Source organism: Homalodisca vitripennis, chromosome 2 (assembly GCF_021130785.1).
Source record: "Homalodisca vitripennis isolate AUS2020 chromosome 2, UT_GWSS_2.1, whole genome shotgun sequence".
NCBI lineage: Eukaryota > Metazoa > Arthropoda > Insecta > Hemiptera > Cicadellidae > Homalodisca > Homalodisca vitripennis.
Genome location: NC_060208.1, coordinates 36204050 through 36227827, shown reverse-complemented (window position 1 = coordinate 36227827; position 23778 = coordinate 36204050). Strand labels below are relative to the sequence as shown.

Sequence of the window (23778 nt, the reverse complement as noted above, 5' to 3'; positions counted from 1 at the left end):
TCCAGTAGTTTAGGAGCAAATCGAGTTAAAGCAAAAAAGGTTAGAATCGAAAACACACTTTTTTGCGTTTGAACTATAACTCCGTTAAATTTCCTACAAACAAAGTAAGAGTGTCACCCAGTAACACTTCAGTACCACACATAGAGACCCACAAACCCCTGTAGATCTGTGTCGCTTTTTATTAATTATTTCAATATTTTATGAGCGTGTGAAGTATGTACATGGTGGTGGACTCCAGAAGAAACTATGAAGTTTGTTGTTGAAGGTATCCAGTTAAGGTGGTGGAAGTGGATTACGATGAGGGGGAGGTGCTGGTGCACTTTGAGAAGTGGTCGGACCGATACGACGAGTGGGTCCGTATGGACAGCAATCGCATCCGACGACCAACCCTGCCGCAGATGTGAGTACATCAAGCTTGTTATACATATTTAGTAAATGCCTACCATCATGTATCGCTCTGGGAATCACGTAAAAACATATTGAAAATCCAGAGAAATTTACAAATTTGAAAAAGTAAGAGAATTTATTAGCCCTTTGCGCTTGAAAGGCCAGCAGCACTAGCCACATCAAGGTTGCAGATAGCTTGCGTTAGTCATACTGTAGTTTGTCCTTGCAACTCGTATGGCCAGTATAGATGGCTGCGCTACTTTCATTGACAGCCTGGTGGCCATATTTGAATTGGAATTATTTTTCAATATACTTCGCGTTATTTGCATAGTAATTTAAAATGTTTAAAGAAGAAATGAAAACTAATTAAAAATTTATTTTCAATATATCTTTCCAACACAAAGATAAACGTACATTTGGGAAATTAAACTCTTATTCGTATATTGTTAACAAATATGTGTAAATAAAATATTATACATTTTCTAGGTTTCTATCACTTCAGTGTATAGGCCCACTACGAATCATTGTCTTACTTGCAAAATCAATGTTTAGAAAAGAATTATAGGCCAATTTAAAATTTACTGCTCTACCTAGAAATTACTTTAAAACATAGCTGCTTGATGCGTTTCAGCACTTACCATTTATTATAAACAAAGAGACTATTAGAAAATAACTGCTATGTTTAGTGGCCAGTGGTGCTAACCTTACGAGCTATGGACATATTATATCTTGACCAGTACAGTTTGACATATGAGCTGAGATAACATCAAGGCAAAAGTCAATCTGCACTTCCGAAAAAGTGGTGGTAGCCATACAAGCTCTAAGGCCAAATTATAAATACTGCCTTTGAGTGCATAGGGTTAAAAGTTACAGTGAACAGTGAAAGCAAATAGATTTTACTTCAAAAAATGAAGGAAGAATAATGTGTGAATATATATTTAAAAGATGAGAATGGTTTTCTAAATGTTTTTAATTTAGTTTTATTAGTTGCCATAGATTGTCTTTAAGACTATATTTTCATATTTCAATCATTCAGTTGAAACAGGCCTAGTTTTTTCACTGAGTTTGGAAGTTACGTAATTGTAGCTTAATACTAACATCATACAAGTTTCTATTACTTTAAATTGTTAGACTATGATTAACTCTATAATCTTTTAAATTCCACGTAAAATAAATTGTATATTAGTGTAATCGAGAGAAAGATAGATATACCTATTTGTACACATTCACACCGTGTTCGATTGTATTAGGTGACGTCAAAAGTTTGCTGTTTTAATTATAAAGTTTAGAAACTGAAGTTGCATCCAACACTAATCATATAATACATTGATGATTTTTGTAATAAAATATAGACTCAATAGTCTATTTACCATTGTTGGGGCCATGAGCTGTCCAACTCCTATAGAATATATAAAACGTTTCTTATTAATTAAATTAGCACAGGAGCTGTTTTTACAGGCTCAAGTTTGGTTCTTTATTCTTTGGTTTCGGCAGACAATTCTTTTACAGTTTTTATTTGTTTATTTCATACCTGTTAAAGTTCTTTCTAAGTGTCATCCATGCTGTGATAGGCGATCCTGCTTTGGTACATATATTCTTATTGGTTGTAATGCTTTTTCTTTACAGTGAACTCTCAATTAATTGTTGACAAGCTTTTTATCTGTTTTGTGGATTATATTTGAAGCAGTATACCATAACACTAAAATAAAGCATATAGAGGATTGTAGAAATTTGCTATTGTTATATATAAAACTTAAGTTTCAAGGATTGAAATCTGTTCTCTTCCTCGTGTATCAAAATTGTAAGAAAAAGTTAAAAGCTGACTGTACTGACATCCATCTTCATTTTAGCCCCATTAACATATAAACGATAAGTTGAAACAACATTCAACATATTTAACATCGCACTTAAACATTTTTACAGCCATATTTTTATGTTATTATATTTATTATATTATTTGTCATAGAATTATGAGAGATGAGTAAATTTAATATTTAGAAGTGCCCTGGATGTGTGTGCTCAGTTCCCAAAAGTGTGATCACTTTTTAGTGTAAGTATGTGTATTCCAAATACTTTGGGATTCTTTTTGAAAATCTTTTTTAGTTATTTAATCCAGACCATAAGGGTTTTTTTGCAACTCCATTAGGCTAAATTACAAGAAATAATGTTAGAAGAAATATTTGTAACTAAGCATTATTAACTTGTTATTGCTTCTAGGTTATATTCCTTGAAGCCTCAATCCACCAGAATACTCCTGACTGAAAATCCTGCCACTGTAATATCACTGATTAAATTAGTTTGTTTTTTTTTTAAATATTGTTATTTGAATTATATATCCAATTTGATTTTGTTGTTTCTTGTACCAATAACATTTATATGTAAATTATGTTATTTCATACAATTGTTTTGCTTTTGTTTATTTTCAAACTGTAAGTTTTTATTTTCCTGAATTTTAAGTTATACTGTATACTTATATTTATTTTATGAATAAAAATTTTTCTTCTGTTTGGATTTACTAGATTTTCATTAATAATGTAAAATTTTTAATGTGTTGGGTTTATCTATACTAGATTTTTGTATTTTAAGATACTTTAACATTACTTTATCAGTTTATCATTTGTTTCGGTTTGTTTCTTTTATCAAACCAGCGTTAAGGTACTTTTCTTTTTTTTGTTGTTGATTTAAACTTTGGTCCAGAACCTTTTATCACACTATTTAAGAGTCAGATGGTTGAAATATTATTATTTATTATTAAATAGATTATTTGATGGCATGTACAAATACTGTGCTCAAACCTGTAATTGAGTTGGGTCCCTTGGAATGATAAGCTGATATGCTACCTGCTCGACAATCCAAGATAATTTAACTTATTTATCAGATATTATAAAAAAGTTATTGTTAGTGTGTTACACTATAGTTATACCCTCTTGTATAGTAGGAATGAAACCATTTCTATATTTTGTAATTATTGTAAATTTAAAGTATCATGATGGAATTTTAACAACTTATGAGATAATTGAGAAACGTTATGTGAAAATTTGTGATTTTGTTAATAAAAATATAAGATTTTAAATATATAATAATTTTTGAAGACAAATTAAAAAAAATGAATGTAACATCCAAACCTGAAGGGTTTTTGAGCAGTGGTTTGCTAAAGGAACTCTAATCCAGAAACAATTAAAGTGAATACTTTGTTTATTCCTATACATTTTTAACTTCAACTAAGCATAAAATTTACATTTTTTAAACTTGTTTAAAACAGCAACCAGTTAAAATTAAACTGATTGATTTGATTTTAATTACATAATAAGTAAGGTAGTTTTGTTATAGAGCATTCCAGTTGATGCCTAAATGTCATATAATGAAATTGTAATTTCCAAACTTATTAACACAGTTTAAATAATTATTATTGCACACTAAAAGGAGATTATACAAAAATCATAAATTTGCTATAGTTTAATATACTTTGTAACTGTTAGACAAACTTTATTGAACAGTTTGATGTATATATTTGTCCTTATTTTCAAACAAGTGTTGTGCATTGCCATGTTGTATAAAAAACATATTGGTATGCAGAATTTTGTAACAGATAAACTGCCATATATCTTATGCTTAGCTGTAGTGGATGTTGTGGAACGATGCATTAAGAAAATGAATTAATGTCTCTTCACAAAGATTCATGTGGAAATCGCTTAACTGATGCTCTAATATTCTTAACGACCTGCGGAGTTAAAACTGACTGCTGCCTGTCGAGATACTTGGCTAATACTGAACCTGTTTCATGAAACTTTTTAATTGACTACTGTATTACACTTTTAACTGGTGTCTTTTTCAAATTTGTCCATTAATCGTTGCCGACACACAACAATACACTAATATGTAACCTAACCTCACTTTGTTCAAACGTCAATGCTCGCTTGACCTTCACTGGTTCAACTGCAATACGCTGGAAATAAACAGCCATCCCCACTCCAGCTCCATCATACCAACATTAGAAACAGTATTTAATCCGTTTCACACAAGTATATGCATTTCTCCCAAAAAATTAATTTAATACAACCTTATGAGCAATGAGGCCTCTTTTAAGTTTAATACCCTGTAGAAAAATTAATAATACATTATCACCATTCTGTAAGGTACCAATCTTAAACTATATATTTTAAAGTATGGTCCTTTTTGAATGTTTCTAATATCTGACTGATTCTGAATACCAGAAACGATAAAAGGTATTAGAATACTTGCCATCTTTATATTTTATAAGAGTAGGAGACTGTTTTTCGAAGATTGGAATCTATACTCTATCTGGGTGTCAAAGACCTCCTAAAGGTTAAGTATGAATAAGAACCTAATCAATGAATGACAATGAACTCGTCAAAATTAAAGTTGACAGCAGAACAAGTTGTACAGTCTCTCACCTTCCTTGGCTTGTTTATTTTTTATGTACAACTTGACATACTGTTTTTTTAGGGGTGGTGCAATCAATTTTATGTTGGGCTATTTTTTTTTAATTGTATAGTTACCAATATATGGAAAGGAAAAGATAGAAAACTTACTTTTAATAAATTCACAAAGAATTGTCGCACTTAAAACAGTAATTTTGGTCATCTTTGTTGTCAGGCCATTAGAAAACTGCTGATGGTGAGCACAAATATGTTTTGCACAAGTGTATAAAATATAACTGCTGGCTATTACACATTACTTAAAATACGTAATATTTCATTAAAAGCATACAATTTTATTGATATGTTTAATTTACAAAAGTAATTCCTTTCAGTTATATTCCTTTAAAAAACATTTCATTCTTATAATTCATATATACAATGTAAAGATTCTATCTTTAGCTGTTTTTACTTGGACCCAGTTACAAAATTGTCCCAATGTCCTTTTTTAAATTGTAATTCCTCGTGGAGTGTTAAAAATTGTTTTTCTCTTTTTATTGTCTTCGGGAAAGTTATATAAAAGGGCTGTGATTGTGAAATTGAAAAAACATTAACCCAACCAAAATTGATTGAACCACATTAATTGAAAAATAAACTCAACATTGTAGTAAATAATTCAATCACGTCAAGTTCAGGGAAGGATATTTGTATTCCATAGTGACGAGGCAGTGTATTGATTTTGGATAGTAAATAACTATATAATTTTATTTTCAAACTGTATCTTATCTTGGTATGTTAAATTTTCAGTTCCGCCACCAAGAAGGTGTTTGAGAAGAACGAGAGGGTTATAGCGGTGTGGGCGTACAATCACAAGTATCCAGCTACCGTCAGAGATGTTCTACCTAACGGTGAGTGCACATACTTCATAACCTAACCTAAATATTTAGTTTTGTTGTCCCCAATGTTAAGTTGCATTGAGTATGAAAGGGGAGAAAAGCTGAAAATGAGCAATTTTCAGAGATTTATAAAATTCATAATTTGAGTTATAAAAGGTATAGCTGTATAATTGATTTACTAAAATTTGTCTACTGAAATGTTCTATTATCATTTGAATTTAAGAGATGGATAACTAATTAATTAATTAATGTTAAAACTTATTATAATATATTATAAAACTGTATTGTTATCAAATGTAAAGTAATTAGAGTGTCTTAAAATACACATTTAGACCGTGATGCGTGATAAGTTACATTTATAGTGAAAGAGAATGAGATATTGAATGTTTACAAATCACCACAAATTCAGTTTGGACCGAACAACAGCTTCCTGCTGCTGTGCCATCAGCTGACTCGTGCAACTCATAATAAACACTCTTGTTTGTTTCTGTTTCTTGGTGGAAATGAATGAATTAATGGTTCATTTCAGCAATTAAACAATGTTAGAAGTACTTAAATACAAAATTTTATATAGTATAAGTTTGTAAAATAAATACAAACTCCCTCTACCCTCTTAATACCTCTTAACAACACTGTTTATTCGAAAAATGCCAGCATTGTGTCACGAGTGCGCAACATTCAAGTTCGTTAAATGTGCCGCTGTGCTCCAGGCACACATCTGGTTTTTCTTATAATGTGATTATAATATTGGGCATAATGCAGTCAAACCTTGCGTATTGGATCTAGAAATCAGACTGGTAAAACAGTTTTTACTCTATGTCAGGTTTCTTCTGTGTTCTTCGTCAAAGTTTACTTATGGTTGATGTTGTTGACAAGTGTTCTTAAGTACAATATTTTTGAAAACGTAGTCTATATATATTTTAAATAAGTTGTGGTGTTAGTGTAAATTTCTTCAGTGTTATGTTTGAAACTATTTCAACCCTTACATTTCAAGTGCAAACAAATATTTCTGGAATTCATGCACAAACATATTGGATATTTATACTGCTTTTGAAATTGTACATACATGGTTTTGAGATAAATGTTATACCTACTAAATTTTTTAAGTTAGGTGCTACAATGTTTGTCTGTGCATTTATAATTAATTAGATGTAGTTAAAAATATGTCATCTAGTCCTAAAATTATAAATATGTTACAGAAGAGTTTCAAACATGTTAAGTAATGTGACAATAACAATCAATATTTAAATTCAACTTAACAAAATGAGGTAATACTAGAAGATTAATTGAATTAAAACTCCAAGCAAAAGATTTAGTCACACAGAACTCGCTATCATCACACATTATTTCTGCAACACAATCCTCATATAGATACAGGACCTATTCTATTGGTAAAGTCAAGGTATCTAATAGTTAATTATTACAGAATTTTGGGGGAAAATAAATTAAAATTAATATTTATGAACTGTTATAGCATGGTAAAATTGCGATAAGTACATACGTAACAAAGATGATCCAAATCCGGTATCTCCCAAATACATCAAGCATCTGATTTTATTATATTTGAGTAATCTATCTGTAATCTATATTAAATATAACTATCAAGTAATTAAATATGCTATTAGTTGTAACTGTCCTCATAAGACTTTTCTCACAAATCTATTTCTGTTCATTTGGTATCAATAACATTCACACAGCTATTTTTGTTTCGTTACAGACAAGTATGAGGTCCTGTTCTGCGATGGCTATGCAAAAATACTGAGAGGCTGCAAACTGTTTAAGGCCACTGAAGAAGATCTTAAAAACTGTCAGGTAACAGACTACGAATTACTTGTCAAGTGGAGTGATGAAATAGTTATTTGTATGGTAAATATTTTCTTTAAAGTATATTTTTCTTATTTTTATCTCGAGTACAAATTGCTTAGTTATGTAAAAGTAACAGTATATATATATTTAGTTACCACCTCCGAAGAAACCAGCTCCGCCCATGGGAGCCGATCCAATCGACCCTGATCTGGGTCCGAAGGAGGAGAGAAGACTGAAAAAGCGCAGAATGGATGTGTTGGAGGCATTTCGTCCTCATAAAAGACAAAAGTAAGTCAAATTTTTGGACGAAGCAAGACATTTTAAAACGTTAACAACTGACATGCCTATCATACTGAAAGACTTCTTATAACTGGGCATAACCAGGTCAGTTGCATTTTCACTGATAACTATTGATTAGGAGTTTAGTGGCATGAGTTTATATCAAAGGAGGCCATTGAAGAAGCCTTGATGTTTTTATTATATATAAAGGTATTTATCTTTTTAATTCTATATACAAGTTATGCTTCACTATCTAGATTTTACATTTTGACACGTGTCTTTCACAGTATGAAAATTATTACTCAAACAAATGCTGGCGTTTACTCGCCTGTTCTAACTCTGGGTTATCTTCTTTGTATTGGATCTCTATTTCTTACCCCGTGCGTATATCAGTTATATACGCACAGGTTTATTTCTGTTTTTGGTATTATTTAAAACTGTTTTTATTTTCTGTATGATCGTAGTACATTATCAATATACGGTGTAAAACTGAATCAAAGGCCCTAGACAAATCACACGCCAGCCATGACCTGTAAGTCACGAAAGGTGTCTGCTATTTCTCTAATTCAAAGGCAGTCTCAGTACTAAAACCTTGCCTAAAACAAAATTGGTTGTTTGTTAACAAGTTAACCCTTCAAAATATCCAGTTAATCGTTCTTTCAGAACACTGAAATATTTTTGCAAATATACTTATTATAGAAATAGAGCAATAATTTTCTAGATGTGTTTTATTCCACTTCTTAAAGACTGGAGTTTACTGTGGCAAGTTTTAGTTGGTCTGGAAATTGTTTGTTTTTCTGGTCTTTTCCAGATAAAAATTAATTAATAAGTAGATTGTATCCGAAATTTTATATTTTACTCTTTTTATAATAAAAATTGGAGTCTCATTCCAGCCTACAGACATTTTATTCTTTAATGTTGAGATCATTTTGTCAGTGTCCCTACAAAGTAAAATCATGAGCTATTTTCTCTATATTATGTGTGCTGTATCAGGGTTGTGAAATTATATTTTTAAATTATGAAGAATCTTGTTTATTTTACTGCCTCCAAAGAAAGTATTTTTTTAGGTCCGATGGAAACCAGTTAACGCCAGAGTCTTCCCCACAACCCTCTACCTCCACCTTCACGCCCTCTTTGTCACTCAAGTCCAAGGAGACCCCGAAGATTGTGTTGAAGGGGAGAGGTCGGCCTCCAAACAAGCCAAGAGAGCGTGAGGAAGAGAGGCAAGATGAAGATTATGACGAAGACAGTGGCGGGGAAGGCCCAGCGACTTTGGACACTCCTCGACCAGAATCTGAAGCCAAGCTGAGGAAGCCGAGAAGGAAAAAAGTAAATGCTGTAGTTTTTACTCTATTTATGTTTTTTTTCTGGTTGAACGGATCTCTTTAATTTCAGGTAGGCCAACCTGGAATACTTGGATAAAATCAGGGAATTTTACCCATATGAAAGTCAGGAAATTGATTAAAAAACAAAACAATACAGGGCTCTAATCAACCAAAATACAGAATTTTTGTGAAGTTTCTGATAGAAAAATAGTTTTGTAATTCATAATTTTGTATAAATTGTTTAGATGTATACAGTTATGCATTTTCTATAACAAAGTATTTTACTTTGTTTTTTATTTTGCTACACTAAAAAAACACAAGAGCAAAAAAAACAAGAGTAAACCACTAAAAACAATCTCAGTAAAGGCAATAAATAAAAACCAATATAAAATATTAGATGAAGTACATCTTTCAAAAATAAATGTAATATTCGGTACAATATAAAGACTGTAGGAAAAATATAAAGATATTGAAAGTCTACTAAATATATTGTTAAACTCAAGTATTAATACAGAGAGATTTTTATTTTGTTGTTTTAAATGTAAGTCCATGCAGTAAGAGTCATATTTAAAATACCAATGAGAAAACTGTGTAAAAATTATTTTTAAATGCAATAGCATCCTAACATTTCCTGTTATTTACATATTAGAATTAGCAATGTATGCCAAAAAAATTCTCTCTTTCATTATTTACATATACATAATTATAATATTCAAAGAAAAGAAATGATATCAACATCAAAAGCTACAGAACAAGTATGTACACAACAATTAATTTTACACACAGGAACAACATCCTAAAATAAACATTTACCAAATTACTTTAAAGGAGAATCAAATATAAAATTTAAATGAAAATTGTCATTCCTAACGAATACATATTTTTATTCAATAAACAATTATAACCAGTTATAAATTGTAAACAATAAGCAGGTAATTTCAGCTGTCAATTACAACAGTCAGTGGTCATTAATCATCAGTTAAACAGCATTGTTTTCTCGATTAGTGTATTTTATAAATAACATTATTTACATGAAAATGATCAAGAGTTAAGTTATTTAACAATGAAATTACTGTATAATAACATTAACAATAATTAACCCTTTTAGGAACAGACCAAAATTTGACATGTGCAAAGACAATTTTTGCATTTTTCTGGCCATGCTCCAAGAACTGTGCATATTAAAAATGTGTGATTTTTCAAGCGTTTGAGAGAAAAATCATATCTTCAGAACTAATTACTGTACAGATTTGGTTTTTAGGCTTAAAATGTTTATAATTAAATTGTTCATTGTGAAAAAATAAATTTAAGTCGTTATATAGCAAAAAACAAATAATTATATATACTACATTTATCAAATAAAAAAAGAAAAAATAAGAAAAATGAGTTTGATCTTCATTAACTACTAATAATAAGAATAAATCTCTGTGGGAAATGGTATTTATTAGTTCTACATATAATTCTCTATAACTGTACACAATTTGAAAGCCCTGGAATAAAAAATAAAAAGTTTATAAATGAATTAAATTTTTCTGTAACACTGTTTAAAATACACTTTTCAGCATTAGCCTAACATACAAAACCTTATAGGCTACTAAGGATATTATTCATATCAGTCAACTTACCCATATGAAAATGGGGCTGTTCTTCAGATCAAAAACACTGTTTTTATACACTTTACACTATTTACAATATTTACAAAACAACTAGAATTCCTTAGCCTAAACCTATTTACACTTATGTTTCACAAGACAAAGAGAGTGGCAGCCCTCCTTGCAATTAGAACATACAGTTCTGGTCTTCTTTCTACTTTTGTTGTAGTCCTTGCCTTTTTTTTTAGTACGCTGAACTCAATAGAAGAACAATAAACCACATGCGAACTCGACATTCTCTGCCGGCTGCCGTAAACAAACACAGCTGACAACATTATGATGCAACATGGCCGTAAATATTTTTTTTCTCCAAGCTGATGATTCCAAAGACGTTTAAAATTTGATATCATAGTAAGAAACATACAGGGAATAGAAAAATAGTATATTTATTCCATATAGAAGATTAAAATATCTCTTAAAAAATATGAAAAGTCCGCCGGTGATTAGCCAGACGGTTGGTCCTTTTCGCATAGTTCACTGCCGGCGATAAATCAGACGGCTGGTCCTTTTCGCATAGTACGCCGCTGGCGATAAATCAGACGGTTGGTCCTTAAAGGGTTAAGCATAACACACATAAAACAGACCAATTATGCAGGTCAGTACATCCCACCAGGATTTGATCTGTAGAATAATATCATTTTTTCTAATAAAACAAAAGTGTAGTTTACTGAGAAAATTTCTGCTGCTCTCAGTTGTCTTCAAATTCCAAGTCAACACATTATACAGCCATAGAGTGGAAAGGTAAACACTCTTCTCACGAACAGTCAGTCTATGAATAGGAGAAACCATACTCTCCCCCTGGCAAGAGTAGTAAGAGTGCAGAACAATGTAATTCTGAAAGAACTAAGGGTTAGCTGTAAGGAAAGACGGCACATCATAGATGTAAGTGCTTGGAAAAGTGAAAATATTAAACTGAAAATACGCCTGCAATGATCACAGTACCCCCGTCTTCACATATTACATGTACAATTCTTTTGTGCATTTTACAAACCTATTAGGATTCAGAGCAAGATTCCCAAAAGCCAACAGTAAATCTCAAGGATTTTATACTATTATGATATATGATTATTAATAATTATAGTTATGATATAAAATTTGTAATCGAGATTTCCATTTAATTTACTTTTCATTGAGAGTCTGTCTAAATTCATCACCACTAACAATGTTCATACAAATACTAGAACATGTATCCATGAAGTACAAATTTACTTAGGTTGAAGTTAAGTTTTAGGGATGATTAATATACATAAATATTTTGGTAATCAGTATCAGAATATAATGTTTCTGTCTTATCTCAGAGACTGTTTGACGAGTCTACCTACATCTATCGAGGGCCCAAGCAGCGGCCGGGGATGGAGGAGGATCATGAGCGATGGAACGTCGAGATACCGGAAGGAGCTTCCCCCGTTCAGATAAAGGATCAGGAAGGTAATTATAAATAGTTGGAATGGTCAAGTGAAACAAGGAGACATACATTTTAGAGTAAACTAGCGGGCCCGGCGCGCTTTGCTGCGCATTTCAATAATTTTTTGCAAAAGTTGCCCGCGGCTTCGCACGCAATTTCCCGTTGAAAACAGTACACTATATTCACTTATTCTTTTTCTATCACATTCTAAACATTGCTGAGATAATTGATAGTCGTTCCATCGTGAGCCTCTTGGGCGTATTATGAAGGTATGTACCATATTCCTGCCTCTATCTAGCTGTTACCCACGGCTTCGCACGCAAATCTTAAGAACCGAAGTCCTTATATTACTTAGTAAATTTTTTTTTTTTACTATAATAAATTTTAGATTAAATTAGTTATATCTCCGATGCCACGATTGAGCTTGCTTTGTTGTCTCAATCGAGAGAATATGTACACACGGAGTTTTGAGAACCATACTTCTGTCAAAAAAAACAACTAAGGTTGATTTTATAACATTCTTTATATTTGTCGCCAACGTAAGATAGTAATTATGATATCTGCATTGCTCTTCTGATCAAGCATGAGCATGGTTTATATTAAATAAATATTGCAGTTAAAGGTGAATTTTTACGTCAAATTTGAATTGTATTATCTGGATAGTAAAGTCTATGTTTAACAGTGATTGCAGAAACAGTTTAAACAAAATTTGTCGTTTCTCTTAAGCTTACTCTATGCTTTAAAACTATAAGTGTAATATATGTTTACAAAGAACAGCTGATTAAAAATTTGAAAAGACGTTAACATATGTTTGCTGCAATGCATTTCTTATGGGTATTTCTGTAACCAGTGGGGCGGAATCCTGAATCGGGAAAGGGATGGGCATAGCTTATAAACCTTCTCCGTGGAAAAAATACATATACGTACAAATTTTCATCATGATCGGTCCAATAGTTCACGATTCCATAAAGGACAAACATACAAACATTCATTTTTATATATATAGATGATTACAAATACAACAGAGAAAAGAGAATTGTGCATATTTATAAGAATAAAGATAAGGGGTGCTATACAAATGTTTCTCTTGTCGCATCCAGGAAATATAATCTACCTCCATCCTCATCAGTGAACTGAGATACACACTAACCATAATCTCTACCAGCCAATACGACTTAAATCCATTCTTTGTCATAGGATACTACAGAGAGTCAGTGATAATCCCAGACAAAAAGATGCTCCCCGGCTGGACTAAACACACAATGCGGCGGAAGAGCGGAGCCAAATGGGATGTCTTTCTTGTCAAGTAAGTGAGGGTGTGATGGAAATGAAGCGGTTAAAATTGAAATATTAAAAATAATATAGATTTAATGGAACATGTTTCATTTCAACGTCCAAGGTCAAAATACAACTGTTTTGAGATACCATTTTTCCAAAAATATACTCCTTGAGATCTATAGCTCTTCAAGGTGTTAATAAATAAATATATTTCTTTTAAACATTGAGAACAGTTTAGGCTAAAGGTACCAACTTTGGGATACTCTTGTTTTTGTACAAAATATTTGTTAATAACATTTTGAAAATGTGACTGTAAAATCATTACAGATTGAATAGTTGAGAACCCCTGCAATTTTTGTCTGTTGGGTACCGTAATTTTGAGAAAATCTAAATCCAAGAAACCTTTTTGCCCAGCCAGCCGACTGGGATGATAAAAAGAAGTTTGCATGAATTTTGTGTGATGAAATATTACAGCTCCATTTATGAGTTACATTCATTTACACTCTCAGCCCCATGTTAAGATTCATGTTAATCATATGTACACTTACTGTAGAGTAAAATAGATACTTGGAGTTGAAATTTTTAGAACACTGTTTAAATATTATTTTCAATGCATTAGATGGTTTGTCACTGGTGCAAACTAACATAAAAATTAGATAGTAACTTTGTCTTTGCACTCTGCATAACACTACTGAACAAACACTGTATATTTTCTAAAGTTTAAATGTAAAACAAATGTTTCAGTCACTTCAGCTAAAAAGCGTCAACAGCTGTTTAGGGTCAGTTAACTTTTAATTACTGATTTTAACCCATTGGCCTTGTATCACGGAACGGTTCCATGACAGGTAGTCTGGGCTCAAAATTTATATCACGAAACCGTTCCGTGACAAGTACAGCGCCATCTAAATATTTTTTTTTTTACTCCTTTTTCAACCAAATCTTAGTATAAATTAGACTAATATTGTTGTAACACATAAGAAAACTGCAATACTACAGTTAATTGAAATTTAAATGAATAATAAGTTACTATAAGAATATTAGTGTACTACAAGAGAAAAAAATCAATATTCTAGGAATTTTCAGTATTTAGAAAAAACATTTATCCTAACAAACTATGCATATATATACACATATTCTAGTATTGCTAGGTAGAGAAATACATTTCAAATAAAATAAAAGCAACAATGGGGTATTTTATTTTATATTATTTGAGTAAAAAGATTTAAAAATTTAAAAAATTCCAACACTTTTTTAGTTTGTACAGCATTATTATTTTTAAATTATGACAAAATATATCACTATCTATTTATTATTAAAGCCCATTTCATGTTAATCCAAAAAGATATTAAATATAACCAAATAACTTGAAAAATAAATTTTTTATAAACATATAACAAAACTTACGTTTTTAGCATTTTTAATAGGATAACTCCAGTTGAGCTGATAGTAAAAATATGTATAAGCCAATGGGTTAATAGTTCCACATATAACTATTTTGTAGTGTGACGTTTGACATGTTTTGTTGATGGATGTTTGATGCCAAAAGGTTTTCAGCTAAAGAAGAGAATAGATACTAGTTCTCTAAATATAGTATTTTAGGTTTTTAACATGTGAGATGACAAGTTTATGGCCATAATCCTATTAACCTTTAAACTTATTGTTTCATTAATTTTGATTGTACTTTTGCAGAGACAGAGAGATGAAAAAGAATTACACAATAACAAAAATAAATAATTTTTATCTGAATAGTTTTACTCTTTCTTTATTTACAAAAGTTTTGAATGATGGGAAAACTATAAAGACACATTGAATGTTTCAGTATAATCAGAAACGCATGTTGATTAACAAAAATTATAAGTTGTTAATTTTTATCTTGGAATATAATGTATTTTCTCTCTTGTTTGAGAGAAAATACATTATTTTTTAAATTTTTGAAATCTCTTTGCTATTATAAATATTTTTAAAATTCTACTCTTTCCATATCCTGTTTATCATATTATTTATTCATTACACTTTTCCCTTTAAATTGAAAAATAATGTGTTGAATATTCTGTAGTAGTGTTCAATAAATCACTAAGTATTTAGTAAATATTTTTTTACATATTAGAGACATTACTGAATACGAGTTGATGAAACTTGTAACTGAAATACTTCCATGTCCATTCCCTAAATGACAGTAAATATTTGCAGTCCAAAAGGTCGGAAATTCCGATCACGTAATGAGCTACGCAACTATTTCGCAGTAGAGCTCAAGCAGCCATTTCCAGAGGACTCGTTTGACTTCATGGTCGGACGGAAGCTGGAGATGATCCGGACACAAGGAGATGGGAAGCGGAAACTTGACTCTTCTGGAGTAGACGGGTAGATCAGCTGTCTTTGTTTCTGTTTTGTCTTGTTTTCATCGGTTTCTTGGTTGTGTTTAGTTTGCTTCAAATTATGAATCCTATTTTGCCCCTTGGGTTGAGTTTTTACATGATGTTTTTAAATTTATGGAAAATTGAAATCCTTTACTTTTTACATCATTTGAATATTTCTTATATGGGCAGCTATGTGGTTGTCAGTTATTTGCTTCTAAAATTTCGTTTAAGTAGTATTTTAATGATTTTGAAATTTTATATTCTATTCAATAACAGAATTCTTTTTAATAGAGTAAATCTTCTGCCGTAGATGTTCTGTCTCTTTTTAGATCTCTCATATTAGATATATTGTTTTATTAATATGTAGTTTCTTTACTAAATACTGATGGCTTTTGTTTGAGTTGTTGTGTTTAGTATATTAATACTCTTTATTGTCTGTATTAAACTAAGATTTTTTTATAAATCTTCAGAAAATTTTGGTGTTCATTATTCTATTCGTTTTTGTATTGGTTGGTGTATCCTTTTTACAATACAATTTTCTCATCATGGTAACCTTTTTTCTCCCATTTTATTGTCTAATGGATATGTTACTGTCTAGTAAGGATTTTGAGAAATCTGTTTTCATTTTTTGTAATTTTTGTTTGTAATGTTAATCAAGTACGAGAGAATTATTGAATTTGTGACAAACAAAGAGAGTAAAAATCAGACAGGGAAGAAGTCAGGGGATTTCACCTCTTTAATAGAGTAAACCATCTGTCTTAAATGTTATTTCTCTTTTTAACTCTCATAATAGATTGATTTTATTATTATTATGTAGTTTCTTTACTAAATACTGATGGCTTTTGTTGAAATTGTTGGTTGTTAATATATAATCTCTTTATTGTTTGCATTAAATCAAGATTTTTGTATATCTATTAAGAAGTTTGGTAGCTAAATTGTCCCCATTAGTTTTTGTATTGGTTGGTGTGTCATTTTTGCATTGGTTGATGTGTCATTTTTGTAATACAATTTTTACTTACTGGTAAGCTTTATTCACCATTTTAATGTCTTGTGGTAGATTTCACAAAAAAATTATTTCAAGTTTATATTTTGTATTGTTTTTTGAAATGTTATGAAATGAAACCAATACGAAAGAATCAAATTGAACTTTTGACAAACAGGGAGGGTCAAACTCAGGGAGAGAAGAAGTCCGGAGATTCCACCCCAGATTATAGGAGGATCAGGACTCTACTACCCAAGGGTCGGCTGTTGGAGGGGGAGGAGGGCAAGTCGGATCAGTCTCCTGGTTCTCCTGCTACTCCCACCCTCACTTCCCCTCCATTCCCCCTCACAGGTACTAACTTAATGTGATAGAAAACAGCACTTGTTATTTAAATCTTTAGCTAGTGTACATGTCCTGTTAGTCCCATTTGTAAGTGATGTGTCATCTTGGATGTACCATACTGTATTTTGATTCTTGTTTGAATATTTATCATTAAACAGTTATGTATTTAAGTTAAAGATAACTGCCTTTGATAGTAGTAACCGACCATTTTATTGTATTTCAGAATTGAGGACTCCAGATGGTGGATTTACATGCTGTGGCAAAAATTTCCGTAAAGAAAACCTCTTTCAGGTAAATTGCTGATGTCTAGCCAGGTGTGTTGACCTGTCTAATGTTACAGTAGTCAATTAAATGAAAGGAAAAGGTCTATTTCTGAGGTGAAGTTAGAACTGTTTAAAATCTGGAAATACTCTCTTCTACTCAAATTCAGAACCAATCAAAGAATTATTATTAATATAGCTTTTTCTTCCTTTAATAGTGTGTGTTTTTGAACTTGTTATTTGTTTTACAGATGCATTTTATACAATGCTAGTTAGAACAAGATGTCAACTGTTAGAATAAGCTTTTAGTTTTAAACGTAGTTTGAATAATGACGTATAGATATTGGTAATTATTAAGACGTATCTGTAATTGTCTATAATTTGTCATATTTCTTTTAATCGTCCAATTTACCCTTCTTGTTACTTGTAAGAAACACATTAGGATGCCCAGGATGAGCAAAATTAATATGAAAGAGAGTTAGCATGCTCGATATGCATGCAGTGGAGAGAGACGAGTTGCAAGTGGATATAGTAAAGTAAAATATTCAACATTGTAAGATATTAAGTCTGAGAACGCACTCATCAATAGACATACTACCATTGCTTAACAGACCTTTTAAAGCTTAAATTCATAATAAAATCATCATTCTACTATCTTGATATACTACGAAATTATAGTTCATCATAAACATTTTTCTAATTAATTACAAATAATAATAACAATATATCTTAATAATCTAAAACAATTGCTTTAAATATAATATCTAAACATGAAATAATAATCGTACAATGTTATCAATTGAATAGATAACGTGTTAAACCAGCATTATTATTTTAACCAGCTATGTATTATTGTTGGTCTGAACTGTAAATGAAAAAATGCTACTAACATTCTTTACTGTTCAGGAAGCGCAACTACAAACTGAACTCTCCAAAGTCAGAAGTACAATCAGTCAATCCAAACTCAATGGAAGCACACACTCTATTACTGATAGAAAAGAACATTGTTTGTCTGAATGTCTAATTCATTGCACAAGCACAATGACGTATTTCGAATCTCACAAAGTAATAAATACAAATCACAGGGATGCTACAGGTCAGGGAAGTCAGAGAAAAGTCACAGAAAAAAAAACAGGACTGGAAATCAGGGAAAAGTCAGGGAATCCGGTCTCAAGTCAGGGAAAAGTCAAGGAATTTCGACGTTGGTCAGGGAAAAATATATTTATATTTGGCTTTTTTATATTTGCCACCCTGTTAGCCTCAACACCGCTTTTTTCCACCCATTAATTGCCAAAAACCCTGGGGATTGCGTCGAAAAAAGTCAGGGAAAAATGAAAAATTTGGTCTGAAAATCAGGGAAAAGTCAGGGAATTTCATTATTGGACTCCTCTAGCAACCCTGAATCATGATTGCAACACAGTTTAAAGCAGTAGTTGCTGGACTCTGTTAAGAGCTAAATTTTTTAAAGTCCTAATTTGGTCAAGCTTTATAATACTACTCGAGACCAAGCCCAAATAGTAGAAAATTTTAGTTAAACACTTGGTAAGAAACGTCTGTTGTTGGTTCTAGATGCACATGAAGCATTATCATCCTGAGTATAGCACATTGTTTGGCTCCACACCGAATGTGGCAGATCTCGCTTACGCACGCACTGTGGGTGAGCCACTGGAGGACTCCCGTGCAGAGGCCATGGCACCACGCAACACATTGCTGGAGCGTGTTACGCGGTACGAGGCCGAACGGAAAGCCTCAGAGACTGCGACAGCGTCAGCGTCTTCTGGGTGAGTGATATCCAATATTATTCACGATTGTCATAATATCAGAAATATATTTCCTATAGCTGTAAATAGTTGAATTAGTAATACAACATTGAAAGTCATGGAACTAAAATAAAGGTAGTTTCTGTGTCCTAACTTTTTTGATCAGATAGTGATCAGCATCTTGGTAGATTTAACCTAAGAAAGAAAAACCGACAGACCTTTGCTTCTAAATTGTCAGTGAATGGATTCTAAGCACACATTTTGGACTGATTTAATCCACTAACTGGCAAGAACTGACACACCCAGCCTAATATTACCCAACTTCCAAATGTAATTTATTTTACTAAGTCAAAGTTAAAACATGAATTAATAATCTAGATGTTTGTTGAGAGCAAGGAAGAATTCTGACTTAGGCACAACATATAATTTTTCTGTCAAGATGAAAATTTGCAGAACAATTAAAGAATCTGCTCTAGAACTGGAGTATGTAAAGTCAAACTTATTCATGATAATCGAAACTGAATTGAATCCAAATAGGTTACATACCTTAAATCCGTCTTCAGTTCCTCTTATATTTCAAGTATTTAAAGTCAGACTTATTCATGATAACCAAAACAATTGAATCCAAATAGGTTACGTACCTTAAATCCATCATCAGTTCTTCTTATATTTCAACTACTGGTTTTGGGGTTAAAACTCCATTGTTAGACTATAAAATCTATACCTTTGTCAAAATTATAAAAATGTAGTAACACATATATGTTAGCGAGAAAATAAACTCACATAATCAAATTTTAAAATTATGACTTGACGAGTTGATTTTAATTTGCGAAACTAGTAGGTAGTTGAAAAATAAAAAGACCTAAAGACAGATGTAAGGTAAGTTTTTTCAAAACATTTTTTTTTTTAAGTGAAACGTTTTAAAGTTCTTTTATCAACATACAAAGTAACCCTACACTGAGTAAATAAAAACCAATTTTTCGCTAAAATGTGGGCAACCCTGTGGATGTCCAGGAGCAGCAGCATACATCACTAACTGCAAATGTTGAGATATTGGGATGCAAGGGTAGATTAATAGTCTAGTCTACTGGGGGATGACTGTTGGAGTTGGTGGGGCTCCCCAAGTGTGAAAGGCAGTTGCTAGTCTAATCATAAGTGCATGCCACCCCTGGGCGCCTTGATTCGAGAGGCTGGTACAGGGCTGGTCTCTCCTCCCAAGGAGACATGACTGATATCCAAAATCCTATTGAAGACACATATTGAAATTTTAAAACGCAAACTAAACAATATTTTAAGATTTTTTTATTTTTTACAATACATTTGCACTGAAGAAGTGTTAAGAATGCTGTACTTCTCTTTGGTCAATAGTAGGCTTGACTATGGAATATTTTGTTGGGGTGGAGCCTATGAAACAAATCTAAAGCCACTTCTAACTCAACAAAAGAAATTCATAAGGTTGATTAAACGAAAACGAAGAATGGAGAAATCTTTTCCTCTTTTTGTTGATTTAAATATTCTTCCCCTTAAATATATGTTTGTTTATAAAGTTTTAAAAATATTTTATGTCATAAGTGGCAATTTACCAGAATTAAAAAATAATTACAAAAACAAATTAAGAAAGCAAGAACCAATACCAGTTCCAAAGCCTAACCTAGCATTTTTTTCAAATAGTTATTGTTTTTTGGGACCTAAAATGTTTAGTATAATTTCTTCAATTATTAGTTGTGAGAATATAAAGTTATTTTCAAAAACATTAAAGAAGTGGTTATTGGGTTTTGATAAATTAGATTTTCTTCTCTGCATAGATTCCTAGTTAATTAAAGAAAGTAACAGTAAATTTTAGTTTGAATTTATTTAAGTGGATTTTCATTTGCTTTGTAACTGCAGCAGCACACTTTTAATAAATTTTTTTAGGAGCTTATAAAAAAATCAAAGTTTTATTGAAATTTTCTTTGAGCTAAAAAATATTTTTGTAATAAAAGGAACCTCTCCACAGGCACTTGCCTCTAGAGGCCCTAGTTATTTTTGAAAATATTTCTTTTGATTTACGAGTGTTTTTGTTTTAATTTTATTTACAAGAATGTTACATTTTTATTTAAGTTTGCTCATTAGGTTTGTACATTGTGTATGCATTTGGTTGTTTACTTACTTTATTGATGTATTACATTGTGTATACCAATGTATATAATGTGTTATTGTAATATTTTCAAAAATAAATTCTATTCTATTCTATTCTATTCTATTCCTTTGTTGTGGATCTCATCTGCAGGTGGCCACTTAACCTTACCAATCCAGAATATCCTACCACTCCGGAAGTAGCAAACGGGTCCCTTTAGGACTAAGTGCAATTTTAAGAAAACAAAAAAACCCTCTAGTACAAGAATCACTTATTTGTCTAAAATATAAAACCAATATTAATGATTGATGGTTTTATAGGGTCCTTTTAAGAATCCCTTTTTATTCTTATTAACTACAATTCTATAAGGGACACTATTTTGATTATAAACATCAACTTTTTAAGAAATGACAATATGATTATTTTCTTTTCTAATTATCACTATTCTAAACACTTGTTATATTGCTATACCAGTTTTCAACACTACCAACAAACAACTCTGCTGTCTGTGCAATTAACAAACAATAACAGTTTCTCTATGAATCTTATCATTCTCATATTGCTTTAAAAATTATTCTTTTTTTTGGGAAAAAATGAAAATTAAGAATACTAAATCAGGATTGAATGAGTGAGTAGGTTGAATGACCCAATACCTCCCATGAAAAATTGTCCAGTAGTGTTGTTCTAACTTGGCAGCAACATAAGGACAAGCATTGCTGTTATGCTGTCTTAAATAGCCCCTGCTAGCAATTTCGAATGGCATGTCAAATAATCACAGTGTTTCTTTAATGTGTTGTAACTTTCTCTTATAATCGAGCAATTTCTCAGTAAATTTCAGCAGGAATGGATGGTTTTGCGTTAAAAATCCTATTGAGGGAACAGACTTCAAGTTGTCAGAATTACTAATCATTACGGTGGCAAAACATAGAAATAACCAAATAGCTAACAGGTACAGAAAGTTTAAACTCAAACGCAATGGCTGACCTCAAATTGGTGTTACCTCATACAATGTGTGAACTTGATGTGAAATAAGTTTTTACATAAGAACCATCTTCAGGTATGTAGTGTTAAATGGAAGCATATTCTTAAGGCATATTAAAAAATGTAAAACGTTCATTAGATTTTAAATTCTATTTTTAGTTACCCTCCAATTCAGACAATGATTTGATTGTGCAATTAATCATATATGTGTCAATTTAATCTTCAGGGGGAAGATATTGCCAAGTAAGGAGCCTGCTCCAGTCGCACCTCCAGTGACAGAAGAACCTGTGACAACACCTCTCTTGGAGAAAACTGAAGACACACCTGCAGCACCCTCTGTTGTGGAGGAGGCTGTTGTGGACAACCCAATTGCTGCAGAAGAAAAGGAAAGCAGTGGAAACGAAATTGTGGAAGAAGTTGCTGCATCTGCTGAAATTTTGGTACTATTTAATTTTACTGGTGATCTTTTACTTTTTATTATTATTTTACGCCAGACACTACACAGAAAATGTGTACATTGTATTGTTTTCAACAAAATTGAGCATAATTTGTTGTGTAATTTTGTAGCAAAACACTTCTAGATTGATACACAGTACTAAATTCGTTAACCGGCAGTGCCAGTGTAGTGCTTTGTTATGTTAGTACAGTTACTACTTCGCTAGTGCGGAGCTTACATGCATTGAATTCGTGTTTCATGAAACAAACTCTTCAACATCGGTTCATCTATGGTTTTGAAATTAACATGGAAAATTCTCCAAGCAGTCTTATAATTTACAATTTCCACACATTTACCAACTTTGCAACGTTATATCACAAGCTCAAAGTATACTTGATCATCACCCTATGTAACTTAACCCTTAGCCCTCAAATTACTTTCAACAAGAAATGGTTGCCTAATCAATTTACCGTTTGTGGGTTTAGGGGTGATATGGTGTTTTAGGTGTTTCTTGTTATATTTTGTCCTCTTTTATGGGTTAGGCAGTTTCATTCTTGAAAGGTATGTAGTATCATTTATGAAAACCCTAATCAGAGTAATTTAGACACATTTATACCATTTTTGAGAACCAAAAATAAATAAGTAATGTAAAGTCGTAAAACGCTTCTTTAGTTTTTTATTTTAAAAAGTAAGAGGAATTGTCTATAATTTTTTTTGTTTTTTACATATTTCTTTCAGGATACCACATATATTGATTGTGTGGATGCATATAAATATTTAAATTCCTGTATGACCAAAAACCCTTATTATTATTATTTACGTGTTAGGCTGAGGTATATCTGAATGTGCTCTCTTTACTATTAGAACTAGTTGATGGCAAGTCACCATCTAAATTAGTTTTCTGAGGATCAGTAATATCTTTTTATAATCAGTTATGTTTTCATTATCAAATAAAAAATCATCTTTAACACCATAAAAATCACTAAACCTACTAACATTGTCATGTGAATATTCACCAAAGACTGCACCTATTTCGTGCCAATCCAAATAAACACATTCCATGGTAAAAATAATAACTTACATAATAATATATCAGTTAAATGAAAAAAGGGAGTCCCTGTTTGCTAAGAGACAATG

The 23778-nt window shown here is 31.5% G+C and overlaps 1 protein-coding gene across 8 annotated transcripts in view; it reads left to right on the top strand.

Moving 5' to 3' along the window:
- Positions 1-23778, top strand: part of LOC124353807 (PHD finger protein 20-like protein 1) — a 66134-nt gene that overhangs the window by 15811 nt on the left and 26545 nt on the right. For 6 of the 8 annotated variants that reach the window (XM_046803814.1, XM_046803813.1, XM_046803812.1 and 3 more), the window contains 12 exons: positions 266-400; positions 5574-5674; positions 7380-7474; positions 7620-7756; positions 8815-9076; positions 12023-12152; positions 13327-13435; positions 15598-15768; positions 16925-17097; positions 17312-17379; positions 18918-19129; positions 22432-22645. In XM_046803814.1, the coding sequence (XP_046659770.1) occupies positions 266-400; positions 5574-5674; positions 7380-7474; positions 7620-7756; positions 8815-9076; positions 12023-12152; positions 13327-13435; positions 15598-15768; positions 16925-17097; positions 17312-17379; positions 18918-19129; positions 22432-22645 (1807 nt within the window). The remainder of the gene's footprint in view (positions 1-265; positions 401-5573; positions 5675-7379; positions 7475-7619; positions 7757-8814; positions 9077-12022; positions 12153-13326; positions 13436-15597; positions 15769-16924; positions 17098-17311; positions 17380-18917; positions 19130-22431; positions 22646-23778) is intronic. The other 2 variants (XM_046803815.1, XM_046803818.1) reach the window with 2 other exon arrangements.